Source organism: Ovis canadensis, chromosome 3 (assembly GCF_042477335.2).
Source record: "Ovis canadensis isolate MfBH-ARS-UI-01 breed Bighorn chromosome 3, ARS-UI_OviCan_v2, whole genome shotgun sequence".
In the NCBI taxonomy this organism is placed as follows: domain Eukaryota; kingdom Metazoa; phylum Chordata; class Mammalia; order Artiodactyla; family Bovidae; genus Ovis; species Ovis canadensis.
The window spans coordinates 214061522-214080991 of NC_091247.1; the positions used below are offsets into that span (position 1 = coordinate 214061522).

Consider the following 19470-nt stretch of genomic DNA (forward strand, 5'->3'; position numbering starts at 1 on the left):
CCTAAATTTTTGAAATTGAGTAAAATGTGCTCATATCTCATATCATTAAATTCACCAGTTGACTCTGTTGACTTCTTCATTGTACGTTTGCTTTCTATTTAATTGATTTCTGTTCTCAGTTTTTGTTCCTCTTTTTGCTTACAATTTGTTGTTATTTTTGTAGATCCATGGAATGGAATCTTAGATTATTTCATTCAGCTTTGGTTTTTATTCTAATGTAAGCATCAAGAAAGCATCAGTTTTCCAAATTTTCTTATAGCCACCACTTTAATGTTAGCCCACTAATTTTGATACCACATAATTTCTTTAATATTTTATCATCATAAAATATTTCTTCTTTCTCTCTGAATATATTCTTTGCCTTATACACTTACTTTATATAATACTAATATAAACACTACAGTTTTGTGCATAGTGTATAATATTATACACATTATAATATTTACCTCTTTATTAATAATTTGTTTCTGTGCTTATATTTGAACATGCATATTTATAGACAGCATGTGGTTTTACAGGGCTTCCCTGATAGCTCAGACAGCAAAGAGTCTGCTTGCACTGCCGGAGACCACTGTTCAACCCTTGGGTCAGGAAGATCCGCTGGAGAAGGGCATGGCAACCTACTCCAGTATTCTTGACTGGAAAATCCCATGGACAGAGGAGCCTGGTGGGCTACAGTCCATGGGGTGCAAAGAATCAGACACAACTGAGTGACTTCGCTTTCACTTTTCCAGTAGTTAAATGTTTTTACCTTGTCATGGGACTAGCATTGCCTCAAACAGAAAGTCAGAACTACTTATCTTATCTTACCGTCTCCTCCTGGCTTCAGTCTTTCCCAGCATCAGAGTCTTTTCCAGTGAGTCAGATATTTGCATCAGGTGGCCAAAGTATTGGAGTTACAGCTTCAGCATCAGTCCTTCCAATGAATATTCAGGACTGATTTTCTTTAGGACTGACTTATTGGATCTCTTTGTTGTACAAGGGACTCTCAAGAGTCTTCTCCAATACCACAGTTCAAAAGCATCAATTCTTCGGTGCTCAGCTTTCTTTATAGTCCAACTCTCACATCCAAACGTGACTACTTGGAAAATGATAGCTTTGATTAGATGGATCTTTGTTAGCAAAGTAATGTCTCAGCTTTTTAATGCTGTATAGGTTTGTTATAGCTTTTCTTCCAAGGGTCAAACTTTTTTAATTTCATGGCTGAGGTCACAGTCTGCAGTGATTTTGGAGCCCAAGAAAATTAAGTCTGTCACTGTTTCCATTGTTTCCCCACTTGTTTGCCATGAAGTGATGGGACCAGATGCCACGATCTTCATTTTTTGAATGTTGAGTTTTAAGCCAAACTTTTAACTGTCCTCTTTCACTTTCATTAAGAGGCTTTTTAGTTATTCGTTTTCTGCCAAAAGGTTGGTGTTATCTGCATATCTGCGGTTATTGCTATTTCTCCTGGCAATCTCAATTCCAGCTCAAGCTTCATCCAGCCTGGCATTTCCCATGATGTACTCTGTGTAAAAGTTCAATAAACAGCCTGACAATATACAGCCTTGATGTACTTCTTTCCCGATTTGGAACCAGTCTGTTGTCCCATGTCCAGTTCTAACTGTTGCTTCTTTACCTGCATACAGATTTCTCAGGAGGCAGATAAGGTGGTCTGGTATTCCCATCTCTTTAAGAATTTTCCACAGTTTGTTGTGATCCACCCAGTCAAAGGCTTTGGTGTAGTCAATAAAGCAGAAGAAAATGTTTTATCTGGAACTGTCTTGCTTTTTGTATGATTCAGCAGATGTTGGCAATTTGATCTCTGGTTCCTCTGCCTTTTCTAAATCCAGCTTGAACATCTGGAATTTCTCGGTTCATGTACTGTTGAAGCTTGGCTTGTACAGTTCTTCTGTGTATTCTTGCTACCTCTTAATTTCTTCTGCTTCTGTTAGGTCCATAATATTTCTGTCCTTGATTGTGCACATCTTTGCATGAAAAGCTCCCTTGGTATCTCTAATTTTCTTGAAGAGATCTCTAGTTTTCCCATTCTATTGTTTTCTTCTTTTTCTTTTCATTGATCCCTGAGGAAGGCTTTCTTATCTCTCCTTGCTATTCTTTGGAACTCTGCATTCAAATGGGTATATCTTTCCTTTTCACCCGTGCCTTTAGCTTCTCTTTTTACTTAGCTCTTTGTAAGGCCTCCTCAGACAGCCATTTTGCTTTTTTGCATTTTTTTCCCCCTTGGGGATGGTTTGGATTACTGCCTCTTGTACAATGTCACTAATATCCATCCACAGTTCTTCAGGCACTCTATCAGATCTAGTCCCTTGAAATATTTGTCATTTGTATAACTATAAGTGATTTAATTTAAGTAATACCTGATTGGCCTAGTGGTTTTCCCTACTTTCTTCAATTTAAGTCTGAATTTTGAAATAAGGAGTTCATGATCTCCTGTTAAATTAATTATAATTATTTCAGTTAGTATAAATTTCAGGTCTACAAGTTCCTTTTTTTTTTTCTAGTTTCATTTCCCTGTTTATTTTTATGCTTCATTAAGCATATTTGTATTAGTGATTTAAAGACTTTATCAGCCAATTCAATCATTTCTGTAATTTCTGAATCTGTTTTTAACGATTGCTTAAAGCACAATCAATGTGGTATGGCTTATATTTTTGTTTTTTGAAATTCTAGTGTAGTTTTTTCTTTTTATTTCACTGGATACTGAGAATTGTTAGATAGTCCTTTGCTGGAAAGAACTTTAGAAATAAGGAATCAGAACACACTCAGAAACCAGGGACTTGTACGTGATGAAGTAAATTTTTTTTTTTTTAATTTGAGTTACCTTCATTTTCTTCAAAATGTGTTCCTATGATGACCAACTGACAAATGTTAATTTTAGTCTTCCTCCTTTAGTTTCAAAGTTTCCTGTGATCGCACGTTGCCTGCCACATGCCTCACTTACTCTCCATTCTACAGCAGGTGCTTCTATTTTTTCTTTTCTTTTCTATCCATCCATATCTCTTAAGATGGTGTTTGCTTGTCTGAAGTGGAAGAAATGAGAATTGATGGTAGGATTAGGTGGTAGATGTGAGAAACAGAAGGTGATATAATATACAAAAAACTTATTCAACTAGTATTTTCCCAAATAGTTGTATATTTTATCCATACTGAGGCTTTTGTAACTTGGAGCTCTCCAAATTATGGCTTGTTTTTTCACTGCTTCCTTCCTCTCATTCCCATTCTTTTCTTCCTTCTCCTTTACCTCCTCCTCATCCTTCTTCTTAATAGTTGGACACGACTGAGCGACTTCCCTTTCACTTTTCACTTTCATGCATTGGAGAAGGAAATGGCAAACCACTCCAGTATTCTTGCCTAGAGAATCCCAGGGATGGGGGAGCCTGGTGGGCTGCCATCTATGGGGTCGCACAGAGTCAGACACGACTGAAGTGACTTAGCAGCAGCAGCAGCAGCATCTTTCTTCTTATTTTTGTTTTGGCAGCATTCCAGCTTCTTTTAACGTTACAAAACATTCATGAATGAAATTAAGTAAGAGGCAAATAAATGAAAAGTCATCTTGTGTTCACTGCTGCTGCTGCTGCTGCATTGCTTCAGTCGTGTCCAACTCTGTGTGACCCCATAGACGGCAGCCCACCAGGCTCCGCCACCCCTGGGGTTCTCCAGGCAAGAATACTGGAGTGGGTTGCCACTGCCTTCTCCGCCCTGTGTTCACAGATTGGAATAATTAACGTTGTTAAATATCTATGCTATTTGAAGTGAGTACAGACTTGATGCAATCCCTATCGAATTCTCAATGGCACTTTCTGGAAATAGAAAAGGCAATCTTCAAATATGAGTGTCTTGTTTAATTTTTAGGTACTCATTAATTTTCCTGTTTTGTTATCATCACTGAATTTTAGTTTCACTCCACTGTGGTCATAAAGATACTTGGAATGATGCTGGTCTTCAATTTGTTAAAACTTGTTTGTACCTAGCATGTCATCTTGCCAGGAGAACACGCCATGTGTGCTTGAGAAGAATGCATATTTTCCTGTTGATAGGAATAAATAATTAGTACAATGGTGGTATTAAAATAAATTACTGTCACCCCGTTGTATTTTCTAAAACTCCTGTCTCAGAAGAAAAATCTCTAATAGGAGATGATCTGCAAACTCAGCTGTTTGGGAAACTCTTCTTGAGAACTCCCTCTCTCCCAGCTTCATTGACAAATGCTGGGATTTCAAGAGAGATGGTCAGGACCATGCCCCTACTATGGTTTTCCAGTAGTCATGTATAGATGTGAGAGTTGAACTGTAAAGAAAGCTGAGAGCCAAAGAATTGATACTTTTGAACTGTGGTATTGGAGAAGACTCTTGAGAGTCCCTTGGACTGCAAGGAGATCCAAGCAGTCAGTACTAAAGGAAATCAGTCCTGAATTTTCATTGGAAGGACTGATGTTGAAGCTAAAACTCCAATACTTTGTCCACCTGATGCAAAGAGCTGACTCATTTGAAAAGACCCTGATGCTGGGAAAGATTGAGGGCAGGAGGAGAAGGAGATGACAGAGGATGAGATGGTTGGATTGCATCACCGACTCAATGGACATAAGTTTCTGCAAGCTTCCAGAGTTGGTGATGGACAGGGAGGCCTGGAGTGCTGCAGTCCATGGGGCTGCAAAGAGCTGGACATGACTGAGCGACTGAACTGAACTGAACACCCCTCTCTATGACTCTCTGAGCTTTCTTAACTCATCTTATTTTCCACTGAGGTAATCTAACGAATTCTTGGAAATTTTTGTCACCAAACTTTTGGAAAAAATATGATGCCAATTAGTTATAATATCCATATTTCTTTACTGGAGCTGTCATCTATCTAGAAGTTGGCATGGACTCATGGATACAGCCTCATGATTTTCCGTAACCTAAGTCACTAGCTTCTGGGAGAGAAACCTGGTCAGAATATTACCCCCAGAAGTCTCAGCAAAGCTTTCTAACCTTGTCTGGATGATACATCTCTAATCTCATATCCACATCCCTCTGGGTGGGTTGTGTTCTGCAGATCTCTGCATTCAAGTTTAAGTGCTCAACTATTATAGTGTCCTTGGGTCTGTAGGCCCCAGGCTTCTTAATAAGAAATTTTCTTCTCCAACCAATGCTAAAATATGTGTTCCTGGTATTCAGCTGTTCCAATGATTTGTCTTAGGCCAGATCTGTCCAGGCTCCAAGACCAAGGAATTCACATTTTTAACCAATCTCAAAGTATATGTTCTTGGGATTCAGCCATCAAACTGACCCTGTAATCCTTCTGGATTTATCTTCAGAGACTTGCATATGAAAATCCAGTTATGATGATAATTGTCAAATTCTCTCCCTTTTCCCTGTCCTAGGAAATAAAAGCTTTTACAGTGATGCCTGGGACATACTGTTTTCAATTGTCAAGCAAGGTCCATGAACATTGACTAGGTTTGTTGTTTTTCTCTCAGGATTTGTGCGTCTAGCTGGAGGAGCTAGACCTTGCTCTGGGCGAGTTGAAGTACATTCCGAACAAGACTGGATCCCAGTGTCTGATAGGAACTTTGCACTCCCCACTGCCCAGGTTATCTGTGCAGAGCTAGGATGCGGCAAGGCTGTATCTGTCCTGGGACACGTGCCCTTCAGAGAGTCCGATGGCCAGGTCTGGGCTGAAGAGTTCAGGTGTGAGGGGAAGGAGCCTGAGCTCTGGTCCTGCCCCAGAGTGCCCTGTCCAGAGGGCCCTTGTCACCACAGTGGAGCTGCTCAAGTTGTCTGTTCAGGTGAGATGCATGTCAGGACTTAACCTCCCTGCACACTCTGTTCAGGTGAGAAATCATTAGATTATGCTGAAATCCTGTCATCTCATATCCAGCATACTCAGAAGTCCGGCTCATGACAAACAGGACCTCTCAGTGTGAGGGGCAGGTGGAGATGAACATTTCTGGACGATGGAGAGCGCTCTGTGCCTCCCATTGGAGTCTGGCCAATGCCAATGTTGTCTGTCATCAGCTCGGCTGTGGAGTTGCCATCTCCACCCCCCGAGGACCACACTTTATGGAAGGAGGTGATCAGATCTCAACAGTCCGGTTTCACTGCTTGGGGGTGGAGTCCTTCCTGTGGGAGTGTCCTGTGACTGCCCTGGGTGTCCCTGACTGTTCCCATGGCAACACGGCCTCTGCGATCTGCTCAGGTAAGAGAGGGGGACAAGAACTACTGGTACTCAGGATGCTCCTGGAGTGAAATGTCTCCAAGAGCAGAGAGTGAGGGAAAACTGGCTTCAAAAGTCAGATATTCTATGGTGAAATATGGTTCTTCTTATTCTTCCTTTGTTTTTCAGGTCAGGGCAATAATGTATGTATATATTTTTGGAGGTGATGGAATTCCAGATGAGCTATTTCTTTTTTTTAATATAAATCTATTTATTTTAATTGGAGGTTAATTACTTTAAAATATTGTATTGGTTTTGCCATACATCAACATGAATCCGCCACAGGTATAAACGTGTTCCCCATCCTGAACACCCCTCCCAGGAGAGGGAGGAGGAATAATATATTTTTAAACAACATTGTTATTTACACATGGTCATAGAAAACAATGTATAAGCAATAAGTGTAGACTTCAGTCATGTTCTCCAGTCCAAGTCAACAAAGAGAACATTCCCAGCACCACGGAATTATTGTTGCCTCCCCATAACTGTGCTCTCCCTCCTCTCCAGTGAAAATCACTTACTAACTTCTACCGTAGAATACTTCATCAGTGTTTGAAGTGTATATAAAATCATGCAGTATGTTTCCTTTTGTATCTAATTTATTTAATTTATTTTCTTATTTTATCTATTTTATTTAATGTTTGAGTCGCTTGCTCAGTCACTCTGTCATTTGGCTACAGTGGCTACATTCTTTGCCACTGCATGCTCTGTAGCCCACCAAGTTCCTTTGTCCGTGGGATTTCCCAGCAAGAACACTGGAGTGGTGTGCCGTTTCCTCCTCCAGGGGATCTTCCAGTCCAGGGATTGAATCTGAGTCTCTTGCATTTCCTGTGCTGGCAGACAGAGTCTTTTCCATTGAGCCACCAGGGAAGCCCTTAGTGCTTCTCATATCCCTTTACAAATAACTCTAAAACAAAGTAAATGTTGCTCAGTCGTGTCCAACTCTGTGACGCCATGGACTGTAGCCTACCAGGTTCCTCCGTCCGTGGGATTTTCCAGGCAAGAATACTGGAGTGGGTTGCCATTTCCTTATCCAAGAGATCTTCCCAACCCAGGGACTGAACCCAGGTCTCCCGCATTATAATAACTCTGCCTACAACATAAAAGCATTCTCTGAGAGTATTGTATAGAAGTTTAATTATTTATCTCTTGCATGTTGTACTTTCCTTCTGATATGGATATCTGTGTAAGATAATTGTCAGGGTTCATACAGACATCCAATTGACTCAGGTCTTTCTGAAAAGACACTGTTCCAGATTGCATTGCCACTTTGTAATAAACAGAAGGGTATGCATGTCTGAGTCTTTCTTGAGACTCTCTACTCTGTTCCATTGTATCATTTGTATACCCTTGCATGTTTCCTTAATTATTGTAACTTTATAATAAGTCTGAAAACTTTTAATTTATAGGAATTACTTTATGCTTAGTCTTCATTGCTTGTCTTGCCAACTGTATTGGTTGTTCTTGGTCTTTGCATTTTGTATAAACTTGTGAATCAGCTTATCATTTTTCACCAAAAACGCTTAAGGTGTTTTGACTGAGATTAGATTTAATCCAAATATTAATTTGAGGATGATTGACTATAGTAATGTTGAGTCTTCCAACTCATTGACACCATACATTCCTCTATTCAATTCAGTCTTGAATTTCTCTCGGAAGATTTGCTCATCTTCTACTAGGTTTTGTCTCCTAGGCATTTTATTTTTTAATGTTACTAGTATTTTTTTTTTCCCTGTGTAAGTGTCTGAGCAATGAATTTTCTCTGCCTTGTTTTCACCTTTTAATTTTTTTTTCTTTTGACCTAATTTGAGATTTACAGAAAAGTTGCAAGAATAGTTGCAATAATAAAACTTTCCAGATGACCTTCACCTGGATTTCCCAGTGTTGGTATTTCACTTTAACCTTCCTTTCTCTGTCTGTTTCTGTCTTTCTCTTTCCCTCTTGGTTTGCCGCTTGCCCCATTTCTCCCTGAATATGTAAAATCTTTCTGAATTAGATTGCAGACATGATGTCCCTTTACCCTTAAACTACTACAGGGAATTTCCTTATGTAACCACAGTTCAGTCAAGTTCTCAGACAACTTCAGCTCCAGATGACATCTAAGTGCAGCCACATGAAAATCCCAAGACAGAACTGCCAAGTTTGTCTGTCTCAAGTTACTGACCCAGGAAGTCTTAAGCAAAATGAAGCTGTTGGGTTTTTTTGTTGTTGTTGTTTTCTTTTCTCCTACTGCTACTAACATTTTTGGAAAACTTTGTTACACAGCAATATAACCCGGATACTTACCATGTGACCTGCATTCTAAATAGACGAATATTTGTCCTCTGATCTTCTATTTTACTGTTTCTTCCTTGTGCTGATCTAATGTGCCAATACACTCATTCTCTAGTTCTTAATTTCAGTTATTAAGTTTCAGCTCTTGGAGAAGGCGATGGAAACCCACTCCAGTAGTCTTGCCTGGAAAATCCCATGGGCGGAGGAGCCTGGTGGGCTGCAGTCCATGGGGTCGCTAAGAGTCGGACACAGCTGAGTGACTTTACTTTTAATTTGCACTTTCATGCACTGGAAAAGGAAATGGCAACCCACTCCAGTGTTCTTGCCTGGAGAATCCCAGGGATGGGGGAGCCTGGTGGGCTGCCGTCTCTGGGGTCATACAGAGTCGGACACGACTGAAGCAACTTAGCAGCAGCAGTAGCAGCAAGTTTCAGCTCTAGAATTTTTATTTGTTTTCTTGTTATCATTTTTTTGACAAGATATATCTTGTCAACTAATTCTATAATCACTGTAATCACGACTACTTAAATTCTCTGCCAGATAACTCTAGTAGCTGAATACCTTTGGGAATACTTTCCAATGTCTCCTTTTTCCTCTTGGTTTTCCAGGAGATCTCTTTTATGTAAGTATTTTTAAAATGATAGACGTAGATGTAGAAAATTATAGAAATCCTTCAAAAAAGATTTTATTTTGCATCTTTTAATTAGAGATAGATTATTGGGGGCAGGAGGAGAAAGGGACGACGAAGGATGAGATGGCTGGATGGCATCATGGACTCGATGGACATGAGTCTGAGTGAACTCTGGGAGATGGTGATGAACAGGGAGGCCTGGCGTGCTGCAATTCATGGGGTCACAAAGAGTCGGACACGACCGAGAGACTGAACTTAACTGAACTGATGTAACATATTTTTTTAATTGAGTATAATTGCTTTACAATGTGGTGTTAGTTTCTGCTGTACAAGGAGTGAATCAGTTATATGTATACATATATCCCCTCCTTCTTGAAATGCAAATCAAAACTACAGTGAAGTATTACCTCACACCAGTCAGAATGGTAATTATTAAAAAAATCTACAATGATTACTACTAAACATGATGTGGAGAAAAGGGAACCCTCTTGTACTGATGGTGGAAATGTAAACTGATACAGCCAGTATGGAGAACAATATCAGTTCAGTTCAGTTCAGTTCAGTCGCTCAGTCGTGTCCAACTCTTTGCAACCTCATGAACCACAGCACACCAGACCTCCCTGTCCATCACTAACTCCCGGAGTTTGCTCAAACTCATGTCCATTGAGTCAGTGATGCCATCCAACAATCTCATCCTCTGTCATCCCCTTTCCTCCTGCCTTCAATCTTTCCCAGCATCAGGGTCTTTTCAAATAAGTCAATTCTTCACATCAGGTGGCCAAAGTATTGGAGCTTCAGCTTCAACATCAGTCCTTCCAATGAAAATTCAGGACTGATTTCCTTTAGGATTGACTGGTTGGATCTCCTTGCAGTCCAAGGGACTCTCAAGAGTCTTCTCCAACACCACAGTTCAAAAGAAACAATTCTTTGGCGCTCAGCTTTCTTTACATTCCAACTCTCACATCCATACATGACTACTGGAAAAAGCATAGCTTTGACTAGACAGACCTTTGTTGGCAAAGTAATGTCTCTGTTTTTTAATATGCTGTCTGGTTTGGTCATAACTTTTATTTTAAGAAGGAAGCATCTTTTAATTTCATGGCTGAGGTTACCATCTGCAGTGATTTTGGAGCCCAAGAAAATAAAGTCAGCCACTGTTTCTACTGTTTCCCCATTAATTTGATATGAAGCGATGAGATCAGATGCCATGATCTTAGTTTCCTGAATGTTGAGCTTTAAGCCAAATTTTTCACTCTCCTCTTTCACTTTCATTAAGAGGCTCTTTAGTTCTTCTTCACTGTCTGCCATAAAGGTGGTGTCATCTGCACATCTGAGGTTATTGATATTTCTCCTGGCAGTCTTGATTCCAGCTTGTGCTTCATCCAGCCCCACATTCTCAAGATGTACTCTTCAAATAAGTTAAATAAACAGGGTGACAATATACAGCCTTGATATACTCCTTTCCCTTTTTGGAATCAGTCTGTGGTTCCATGTCCAGTTCTAATTGTTGCTTCTTGACCTGTATACAGATTTCTCAAGAGGCAGATCAAGTCGTCTGGTATTCCCATCTCTTGAAGAATTTTCCACACTTGTTGTGATCCACACAGTCAAAGGCTTTGGCATAGTCAATAAAGCAGAAATAGATGTTTTCCTGGAACTCTCTTGCTTTTTTGATGACCCAATGAATATTGTAAATTTGATCTCTGGTTCCTCAGCCTTTTCTACATCCAGCTTGAACATCTGGAAATTCATGGTTCATGTACTGTTGAAGCCTGGCTTGGAGAATTTTGACCATTACTTTGCTAGTGTGTGAGATGAGTACGACTGTGTGGTAGTTTGAGCATTCTTTGGCATTGTCTTTGTTTTGGATTAGAATGAAAGCTGACCTTTTCCAGTCCTGTGGCCACTGCTATTTTCCAAATTTGCTGACTTATTGAGTGCAGCACTTTCACAGCATCATCTTTCAGGATTTGAAATAGCTCAACTAGAATTCTATCACCTCCACTAGCTTTGTTCATAGTGATGCTTCTTAAGGCCCGCTTGACTTCACATTCCAGGATGTCTGGCTCTAGGTGAGTGATCATGCCATCATGATTATCTGGGTCATGAAGATCAGTTTTGTACAGTTCTTCTGTGTATTCTTGCCACCTCTTCTTAATATCTTCTGCTTCTGTTAGGTCCATACCACTTCTGTCCTTGATTGTGCCCATCTTTGCATGAAATATTTCCTTGGTATCTCTAATTTTCTTGAAGAGATCTCTAGTCTTTCCCATTCTATTGTTTTCCTCTATTTCCTTGCATTGATCACTGAGGAAGGCATTCTTGAGTCTCCTTGCTATTCTTTGGAACTCTGAATTCAAATGGGTATATCTTTCCTTTTTTCCTTTGATTTTTGCTTCTCTTCTTTTTACAGCTATTTGTAAGGCCTCCTCAGATAGCCATTTTGCTTTTTTGCATTTCTTTTTCTTGGGGATGGTTAATCCCTGTCTCTTGTACAACGTCATGAACCTCTGTCCATAGTTCTTCAGGCACTGTGTCTATTAGATCTAATCCCTTGAGTCTATTTCTCACTTCCACTGTATAATCATAAGGGATTTGATTTAGGTCATACCTGAATGGTCTAGTAGTTTCCCTACTTTCTTCAATTTAAGTCTAAATTTGGCAATAAGAGTTCAGGATCTGAGTCACAGTCCTTCAAAACCTAGGGATAAAATTAGCATATGAACCAGCAATCCCCCCTGCTGGGCATAAACAGTGAGAAAACCATAATTCAGAAAGACACATGTAATTTATTCTTAGGGCAATGCATAGCGTAAAAGAAAAGTTTTGGCATTCTAAAACACAGAACTCTCAATAGAGATTAAAATTACATTAACTTTGCTGCTATGTTATAGCTCCCATCTCAGGCTCCATCACTAGATCATTATTTAGCTTAAATCAGTATTCAGTTGTTCAACCTCCCAGCCCTCTAATCATTGCTGTTTCTGCAGGAAACCAGACCCAGGTGCTACCCCAGTGCAAGTACCCCGTGTCTGAACCAGCAGCCTTAGCATCCCCAGAGGAGAGCGCCCCCTACTGCTCAGGTGAGGGTCCCATAGGACAGAAGACCCTTCTGACCCCCTGTCCCCTCGCCCCCCTCACCACCCAGTAACCGCCCCATTGTCCCATTTCTCTCTCCTCAGACAGCAGACAGCTCCGCCTGGTGGACGGGGGCGGACCCTGCGCTGGGAGAGTGGAGATCCTTGACCAGGGCTCCTGGGGCACCATCTGTGATGATGGCTGGGACCTGGACGATGCCCGCGTGGTGTGCAGGCAGCTGGGCTGTGGAGAAGCCCTCAACGCCACGAGGTCTGCTCACTTTGGGGCGGGATCAGGGCCCATCTGGCTGGACGACCTGAACTGCACAGGAAATGAGTCCCATGTGTGGAGGTGCCCTTCCCGAGGCTGGGGGCGGCACGACTGCAGACACAAGCAGGACGCGGGGGTCATCTGCTCAGGTCCGCGCTGCACACTGTCCACAGGCTGGGGAATATGGGAGGGTGCTGGAGCATGGGGTTCTGAGCCCTGAGGGAGAGATGCTGAAAGGACCAGAGAAGGAGGCTTCTTCCCATGGAGCCTGTGTTTCCAGCAGACGTGAAGATGAGGTGCTTTCACTGCCTCCTGCAGCGGCTGACGTTTTTGTTCTTTCTTCTCAGCAGTGTTTCCTGGCAGAGCCGTTTCTTACTGTTTCCACACAACAGCAGAGCTCTCTCTTCAGTTCCCTGTGGTAGTAAAGTCTAGAGATCCCGTTGATGCTGTAATGAAAGCACAGATTTACTCTGTTCAGTTCTGTTTGCTAGGAGTCTGCTGACGGTCTCTGTGGGCCAGCATCCTCGTGTTCACAGAGCTGCGTTCTTCCTGCAGGCACAGGGAGGACTCCCTTCCCAGCCTTTCCTGGTTTCTATGCGACCTCCTTCCTGGGCTCAGAGCCCTCTTCTTCTTCAGATCTATAGCAAACTATGTCTCTTCTGAGCATTTTTCTTTACATTTCCCTCCAACTGGAGCTTTGCAAGGTTATCCATCTAAGGATACCAGGAATAATGAGGTGATTAGGCTGGACTCAGGTGGTTAATTCACAATATTCCAGCTTAATCTCACCATCCCAAAGTCTTTACCTTAATAACATCTGTAAAGTCCATTTTCAAATGTAAGGTAACATATTCACAGGTTCCACAGATTATGATGTAGAGATTTGTGGGTTCATTATTCTGCCTACCCACCCCCCACCCCAGTATCCACATCACATCCCATTCACAGATCCTTTTTAGATTTTACCAGGAAGCAGGATCTAGCTCCCCCAGCTTGCAGGTACCCAGATTGGTCTTTCTCTCTGTTCACATCCATGGCATCATTGTGGTAGAAATAGACACAAAAAGACAAACTGAGATGAAAGGGAGACGAATGGCATTCTTGTCACCTAGTGGACATCTCAACTAGGTCAGGGATGTATAGTCATAAATTCTTGGAGAGAGGAAAACCCAGAGCACAGAGTTGGGTGTTCACTATGTCCTGTTTCCTCTCCCTTTCAATCTTAGATTTCCTGGCCCTCAGGATGGTGAGTGAGGACCAGCAGTGTGCTGGGTGGCTGGAAGTTTTCTACAACGGGACCTGGGGCAGTGTCTGCCGCAGCCCCATGGAAGACATCACCATGTCCATGATCTGCAGACAGCTTGGCTGTGGGAACAGTGGAAGTCTCAACACTTCAGTTGCTCTTAGGGAAGGTTCTAGACCCCGGTGGGTAGATGGAATCCGTTGTCAGAAAACTGATACCTCTCTCTGGCAGTGTCCTTCTGACCCTTGGAATTACAACTCATGCTCTTCAAAGGAGGAAGCCTATATCTCATGTGCAGGTAAATTACTGTTCTGTTTCTGTGTCTGTCCCAAGCCCATAGGATGTTGTTAGTGTGATTTTATGTTTTCCAGTCTAAGTGATGAATTTAGGCTGAATCTAGAAAAAGGTGGGCTGTGTTTCTGTCTGTTTCCATGTATTTGTATTCGTTGTGGGGTATGGACCTGGTAAACAGCAAAGAGATAAAGAAATTTCAGCTTGCGTCAAGATGCAGTTAATGTCTCAGCTGATTAGATGATGAAGCCTCTGCTTTCACTTGTTGTTTGGATTGAGCCAAGGACCTTTGATAATCTTGTTTGGGGACAAGACCAGCCCCAGCTGTCCCTCATCCAGCACTTCTCATCATTGCTCCTACAGGAGGGAAACACCAGAGCTGTCCAACTGCTGCCCCCTGCACAGGTACGTCAGCCCCGCCCCCTCCCCTGTGGCTCCCAGGGGCTCCTTCCTCCCACCAGGGGAGTCACAAGAGGGGCTGCTGCCTTTTCAGACAGGGAGAAGCTCCGGCTCAGGGGAGGAGACAGCGAGTGCTCAGGGCGGGTGGAGGTCTGGCACAGCGGCTCCTGGGGCACCGTGTGCGATGACTCCTGGAGCCTGGCAGAGGCTGAGGTGGTGTGTCAGCAGCTGGGCTGTGGCCAGGCCCTGGAAGCCGTGCGGGCTGCGGCATTTGGCCCTGGAAACGGGAGTATCTGGCTGGACGAGGTGCGGTGCGGGGGCCGGGAGTCCTCCCTGTGGGACTGTGCTGCGGAGCCCTGGGGGCAGAGCGACTGCAAGCACGAGGAGGACGCTGGTGTGAGGTGCTCTGGTGAGTGAGGGGCTCGGGTCCGCCCTAGTGAGTGGAGGGCGAGGGTGAGTTTGTATCCAGAGCACTTCCTGGGATAACCTGCTGCTTTGTGCTCTGGCTCCAGGAAAAGATATTATCTGATTTCCTGGGATCTGGGAGAGAATGATATGCCCATAATGATAGGTGTAACCTGATGATCAACTCAGTACAGTAATCCATTCCTTTTTTCCTTCTCACCTGGTGAGAGAACAGCAGTTCCCTGCAGCCATGGAAGTAAGTAGTCCTGCTGCTCTGAGCAGTGTGATTGAAGAGTCCCCATATTTTCAGGAGCCTGCACTATATATCTTTATATTTTAACAAAACTACCCATATCAGTACAGAAAACCTTATCAATCTCATGTTTACAGTCCTGTTGAGCAGTGGCAGCTGAAGTGCTCCAGAGCTTTACCAACTTTCATCCTGTAACAATCCTCTAGAACCAGAATGAGAAGACACTTGACATAGCTCAGGGAAAGACCTGTGTTGATCACATCTTGGGGTTCAGGCAAACCCATTGTATCTTAATGGTGGCTTCATGGTCTTGAAGACTCAGAAGAGGACCAGTATGAGGACAGAGGGGTTTCTCTGGACTTATGACCCTCCTAAAACCCTATGGTCCACTTTGACTCAGCTCCAGACCCTGGCATCCTCTCCCTTCCCATGATCCTCTGCATCATCCTCGGAGCCCTTCTCTTCATGGTCCTCATCATCCTGGGGATTCAGCTACACAGATGGAGAGCAAAGCACCAAGGTGGGCCTTAGGGATGTTAATGATCTGGAAAGTGGTGGGAAAGGGATTGAGTCTGTTGTGACATCAAGGAAGTGCACAAGCATTGGTCTCCATGCTCATTATCTGATAAAATCCCACCTTTTCTACTGTAGACAACAGGATTTGAAAGAATGGAATCCTTGGTCCTGGGTCGAATGTAAAATTTCTTGAGAATTATGACTTCCTGTGTGAACAGTGCCAGTGGATATTGAGTGTGAGATCAAGATCAGAGTCAAGAAATCTAGTTCTGTTCCATGTAGCTAAGAAAGGAGCCTGAGCAGCCCAAAGTGGTTTCCCAAGGGTCAATGCTGGAGAGCACTGAAGGCTTTTTCTGTTGATAAAGGGATTAACTCCAGGGTCAGTCTCTAACTCATGCTACTTTCCCAGAGGTATCTGATTTTGAAGATGTTGTTGATGAAGCCGTGTACCAGGAGATTGATGACATCATAAAACCAGGGAAGAAGGACCTGTTGGACAGCCAAGGTAAGTCCCATGCCCTCCCTTCTGATCATGAGTTGGCTGTGTGTTATTTTCAACAGAGACCCAACCTTACTAAGCCAACTTCACATGGAGTTCCAAGCCTTCTCTCTACAAGTCTGAAGTCTCAATATTTCCTCTAAACTATGACAGCAGGCGTCCTACGATGACAGGACAGAGGTTTTCATTTTTCTGTGATGATTTTCTCCCTACCAGGTAACCTGTCTGATGACTCAGCAACTAAGCTGCCATATTACACAGGAGACAATGGAGAGGATGGAGACCCCAACTCTGCCCCAGGTAGCAGGTCTTCCCTTGGATGTGAAGGAGGAATCTTGTCTGAGGATCTCTTCCTGTGATTAAGATGGGAAGGATCTCTTTTCTCTAGTTCACAACAACTTTTTCCCTCTCTTGCCCACTCTATGACCTCAGAAATAGTTCTCTTTTATTCACAGCCACTTCTCCCCAGTTACAGACTGAATGCGTAGCGCTTCCCAGGTGGCGCTAGTGGTAGAGAACCTGCCTGCCAATGCAGAGAGATAAGATATGCTGGTTTGATCTTTGGGTCAGTAAGATCCTCTGAAGGAGGGCAGGGCAACCGACTCCACTAGTCTTGCCCAGAGAATCCCCGTGAACAGAAGAGCCTGGCAGGCTATAGTCCAAGGGGTCTCAAAGAGTTGGACATGACTGAAGCAACTGAGCATGCATGTATCTAATAGTACATTATTATCTAATGTACCATTAAATATTTTAAGGCCATTAAAAAAAATCTGAAACTGACAAACTCAAAATTGTGTGGCTAAAGAGAACATTGGAAACTATAGTTGGATCCAGAATCAGTCTGATATTCTAATTATTTCATGGATTTTTGTATATATTGAGACAAAAATATTGCTATTGATAAGCCCTGGAATATATGCAGTGATCAGTGCTGTTAATTACCAATTACCAGAAACTCTTACTTACAAGGAACTGGAGAAAGGAGAATGTCCTCTCTGGGTCTTCTCCAGATAATAAAGATGGACAACCCCTGGAGGTGAGATCCTAAGGTCAACCAAGGTCTAGAAGGGACTGAAACCCAGGCATCCTGTAACTGGGATGGTGGGATATCCTGTCTCTGAGTAACAGATGTCCAGGATCCCCCTCCCACCAGCTCTGTGTCTCCCAGAGCTTCAGAGAGCCCACAGACACCTGGGTTCTCTTGGTCCAGATTCATCCTCCCCAGTCACTGATATGTGCACAGTATGTGTTACAAATCTGTACTATATGCTTGAAATAGTACCTGAAACTCATAGCATAATAGCTTTTGTTGATGCTTTACGATATGAGAAACCGTGTTAGAAAAATATGACTGACCCTGATACATTGAAATAGTTAAAAGATTTAAATGATTTCTGAACACAGTGAGATCAAATACGCCTTTGACACGACCTTGGAATATAGAGTCTATATTCATCAGGTGTTTGAACTTCTGCATTAGAAGGGACTTAGGGTATCACTTAGTCCAACACATACTTTGCTATTCCACCTAAGTCCGTGTCTGTTTACAGATCCTCTGAGACAGCATATCAACACCACAGGAAATGGTTATGATGATGCCGATGAGTTACCTGTTCCTGTAAATCCTTTCTTCCCTGGGATGAATGAGAATAACTTTTCCCCAGAGGACAAAGGTGGCACCCGTTATTCCCAGATAAGTGAGTTGACAGCTCAGTAGCTGACTTCATCGTGTGGAGAAGATGAGTTTTGACCCACTTAACAGTCAGTTTTTCTTGTTGTCGTAATTGGGGTAGCCTCTTATACCTAGATGGGCTTCCCGGGTAGTGCAGTGATACAGACTCCACCTGCTAATGCAGGAGACACAAGAGGGTGTCTTGTGTCTTGATAGGGTTTGATCTCTGGGTTGGGAAGATTCCCTGGAGGAGGGCATGGCAAACCACTACAGTATTCTTGCTTGGAGAATCCCATGGACAGAGGAACCTGGCAGGCTACAGTCCATGGAGTCACAAAGAGTCAGACATGACTGAGCATGCTCACACACACAGAGAAAGGAGAATGCCTTCCTGGATCTTCTCCAGTTAGTAAATATGGACAACCTCTGGAGGTTGGATCCTAAGGTCAAGCAAGAACTAGAAGGGACTGAAACCCAGGCGTCCTGTGACTGGGATGATAGAATATCCTGTCTCTGAGTAACAGATGTCCAGGATTCCTCTCCCACCAGCTCTGTGTCTCCCAGAGCTTCAGAGAGCACACAGACACCTGGGTTCTCTTGGTCCAGATTCATGCTCCCCAGTCACTTTTATGTGCATAGTATGTATTACAACTCTGTACCACATGCTCAAAAAGAGTACCTGAAACTCATAGCATTATAGATTTTGTTGATGCTTTATGATATGAGAGACCGTATTAGAAAAATATGATTGACCCTGATATATTGGAATATTTAGAAGGTTTGAATGATTTCTGAGCACACTGAGATAAACTACATGCCTTCAACAGCCCTGGAATATGGAGTATATATTTGTCTTTTATTTGAATCTCTGCCTCAGAAGGGATTTGGAGCATCACTTAGTCCAACTCATATTTTGCTTTTTCACCTAAGTTCTTGTCTGTTTTCAGAACCTCTGGGACAGAACATCAATACCATAGGAAATGATTATGATGATATTGATGTGGATGTTATTGATCCCATAAATCCTTTCTTCCCTGGGACGAATGAGAATAACTTTTTCCCAGACGATAGAGGTGGTTCCAGGTATTCCCAGACTGGTGAGTTGACAGCTCAGTAGCCTGACTTCATCATCAGGGAGAAGATGAGTTTGACTCACTAACAGTCAGTGTTTCTTTACTATCAGAACTTGGGGCAGCCTTGTTTGGGTTTCCCTGGTGGTGCAGTAGTAAAGACTCTGCCTGCCAATGCAGGATACAAAAGGGACTTGGATTTGATCCGTGAGTCAGGAAGACTCCCTGGAGAAAGAAATGGCAACCCACTCCAGTATTCTTGCCTGGAAAATCATGTTGACAGAAGAGCCTTGTGAGCTATAGTCCACAGGGTTGCAAAGAGTCAAACACGAGTGAGCACGCATGCACCACATATACCAGGTATTATTGACTTTTCCTTATCTCTGGAATATTGGAGCTACTTCATCTCTTCTGAGAGGAGAACATACTGTGTTCTCTTGTCCATGTCCATCATCAATTGGATAAAGGCACATTTGTATGAGTAACAGAGGCTTTGTTCCCATTTTCATACCCTAAATTGAAATATATGTTCTGACAATAAATTTGGGGATTTTTCAAATTGTGATAACTAATCTGAAATGTTTTTAATGAAGGTATACATTAAATTTATGAGCTATAAAACTTGTTTTGAGGAATCTGTGTAACCATATATTTAAAGTTGATTGCTCACT

The 19470-nt window shown here is 42.6% G+C and overlaps 1 protein-coding gene across 3 annotated transcripts in view; it reads left to right on the forward strand.

The window, feature by feature from the left end:
• LOC138437848 (antigen WC1.1-like) overlaps nucleotides 1-19470 on the forward strand; it is a 30052-nt gene that overhangs the window by 9727 nt on the left and 855 nt on the right. For 2 of the 3 annotated variants that reach the window (XM_069585817.1, XM_069585818.1), the window contains 12 exons: nucleotides 5462-5770; nucleotides 5863-6180; nucleotides 12094-12186; nucleotides 12286-12600; nucleotides 13678-13992; nucleotides 14349-14390; nucleotides 14479-14793; nucleotides 15443-15562; nucleotides 15968-16063; nucleotides 16274-16357; nucleotides 17608-17754; nucleotides 18677-18826. In XM_069585817.1, the coding sequence (XP_069441918.1) occupies nucleotides 5462-5770; nucleotides 5863-6180; nucleotides 12094-12186; nucleotides 12286-12600; nucleotides 13678-13992; nucleotides 14349-14390; nucleotides 14479-14793; nucleotides 15443-15562; nucleotides 15968-16063; nucleotides 16274-16357; nucleotides 17608-17754; nucleotides 18677-18826 (2304 nt within the window). The remainder of the gene's footprint in view (nucleotides 1-5461; nucleotides 5771-5862; nucleotides 6181-12093; nucleotides 12187-12285; nucleotides 12601-13677; nucleotides 13993-14348; nucleotides 14391-14478; nucleotides 14794-15442; nucleotides 15563-15967; nucleotides 16064-16273; nucleotides 16358-17607; nucleotides 17755-18676; nucleotides 18827-19470) is intronic. The other variant, XM_069585819.1, reaches the window with a different exon arrangement.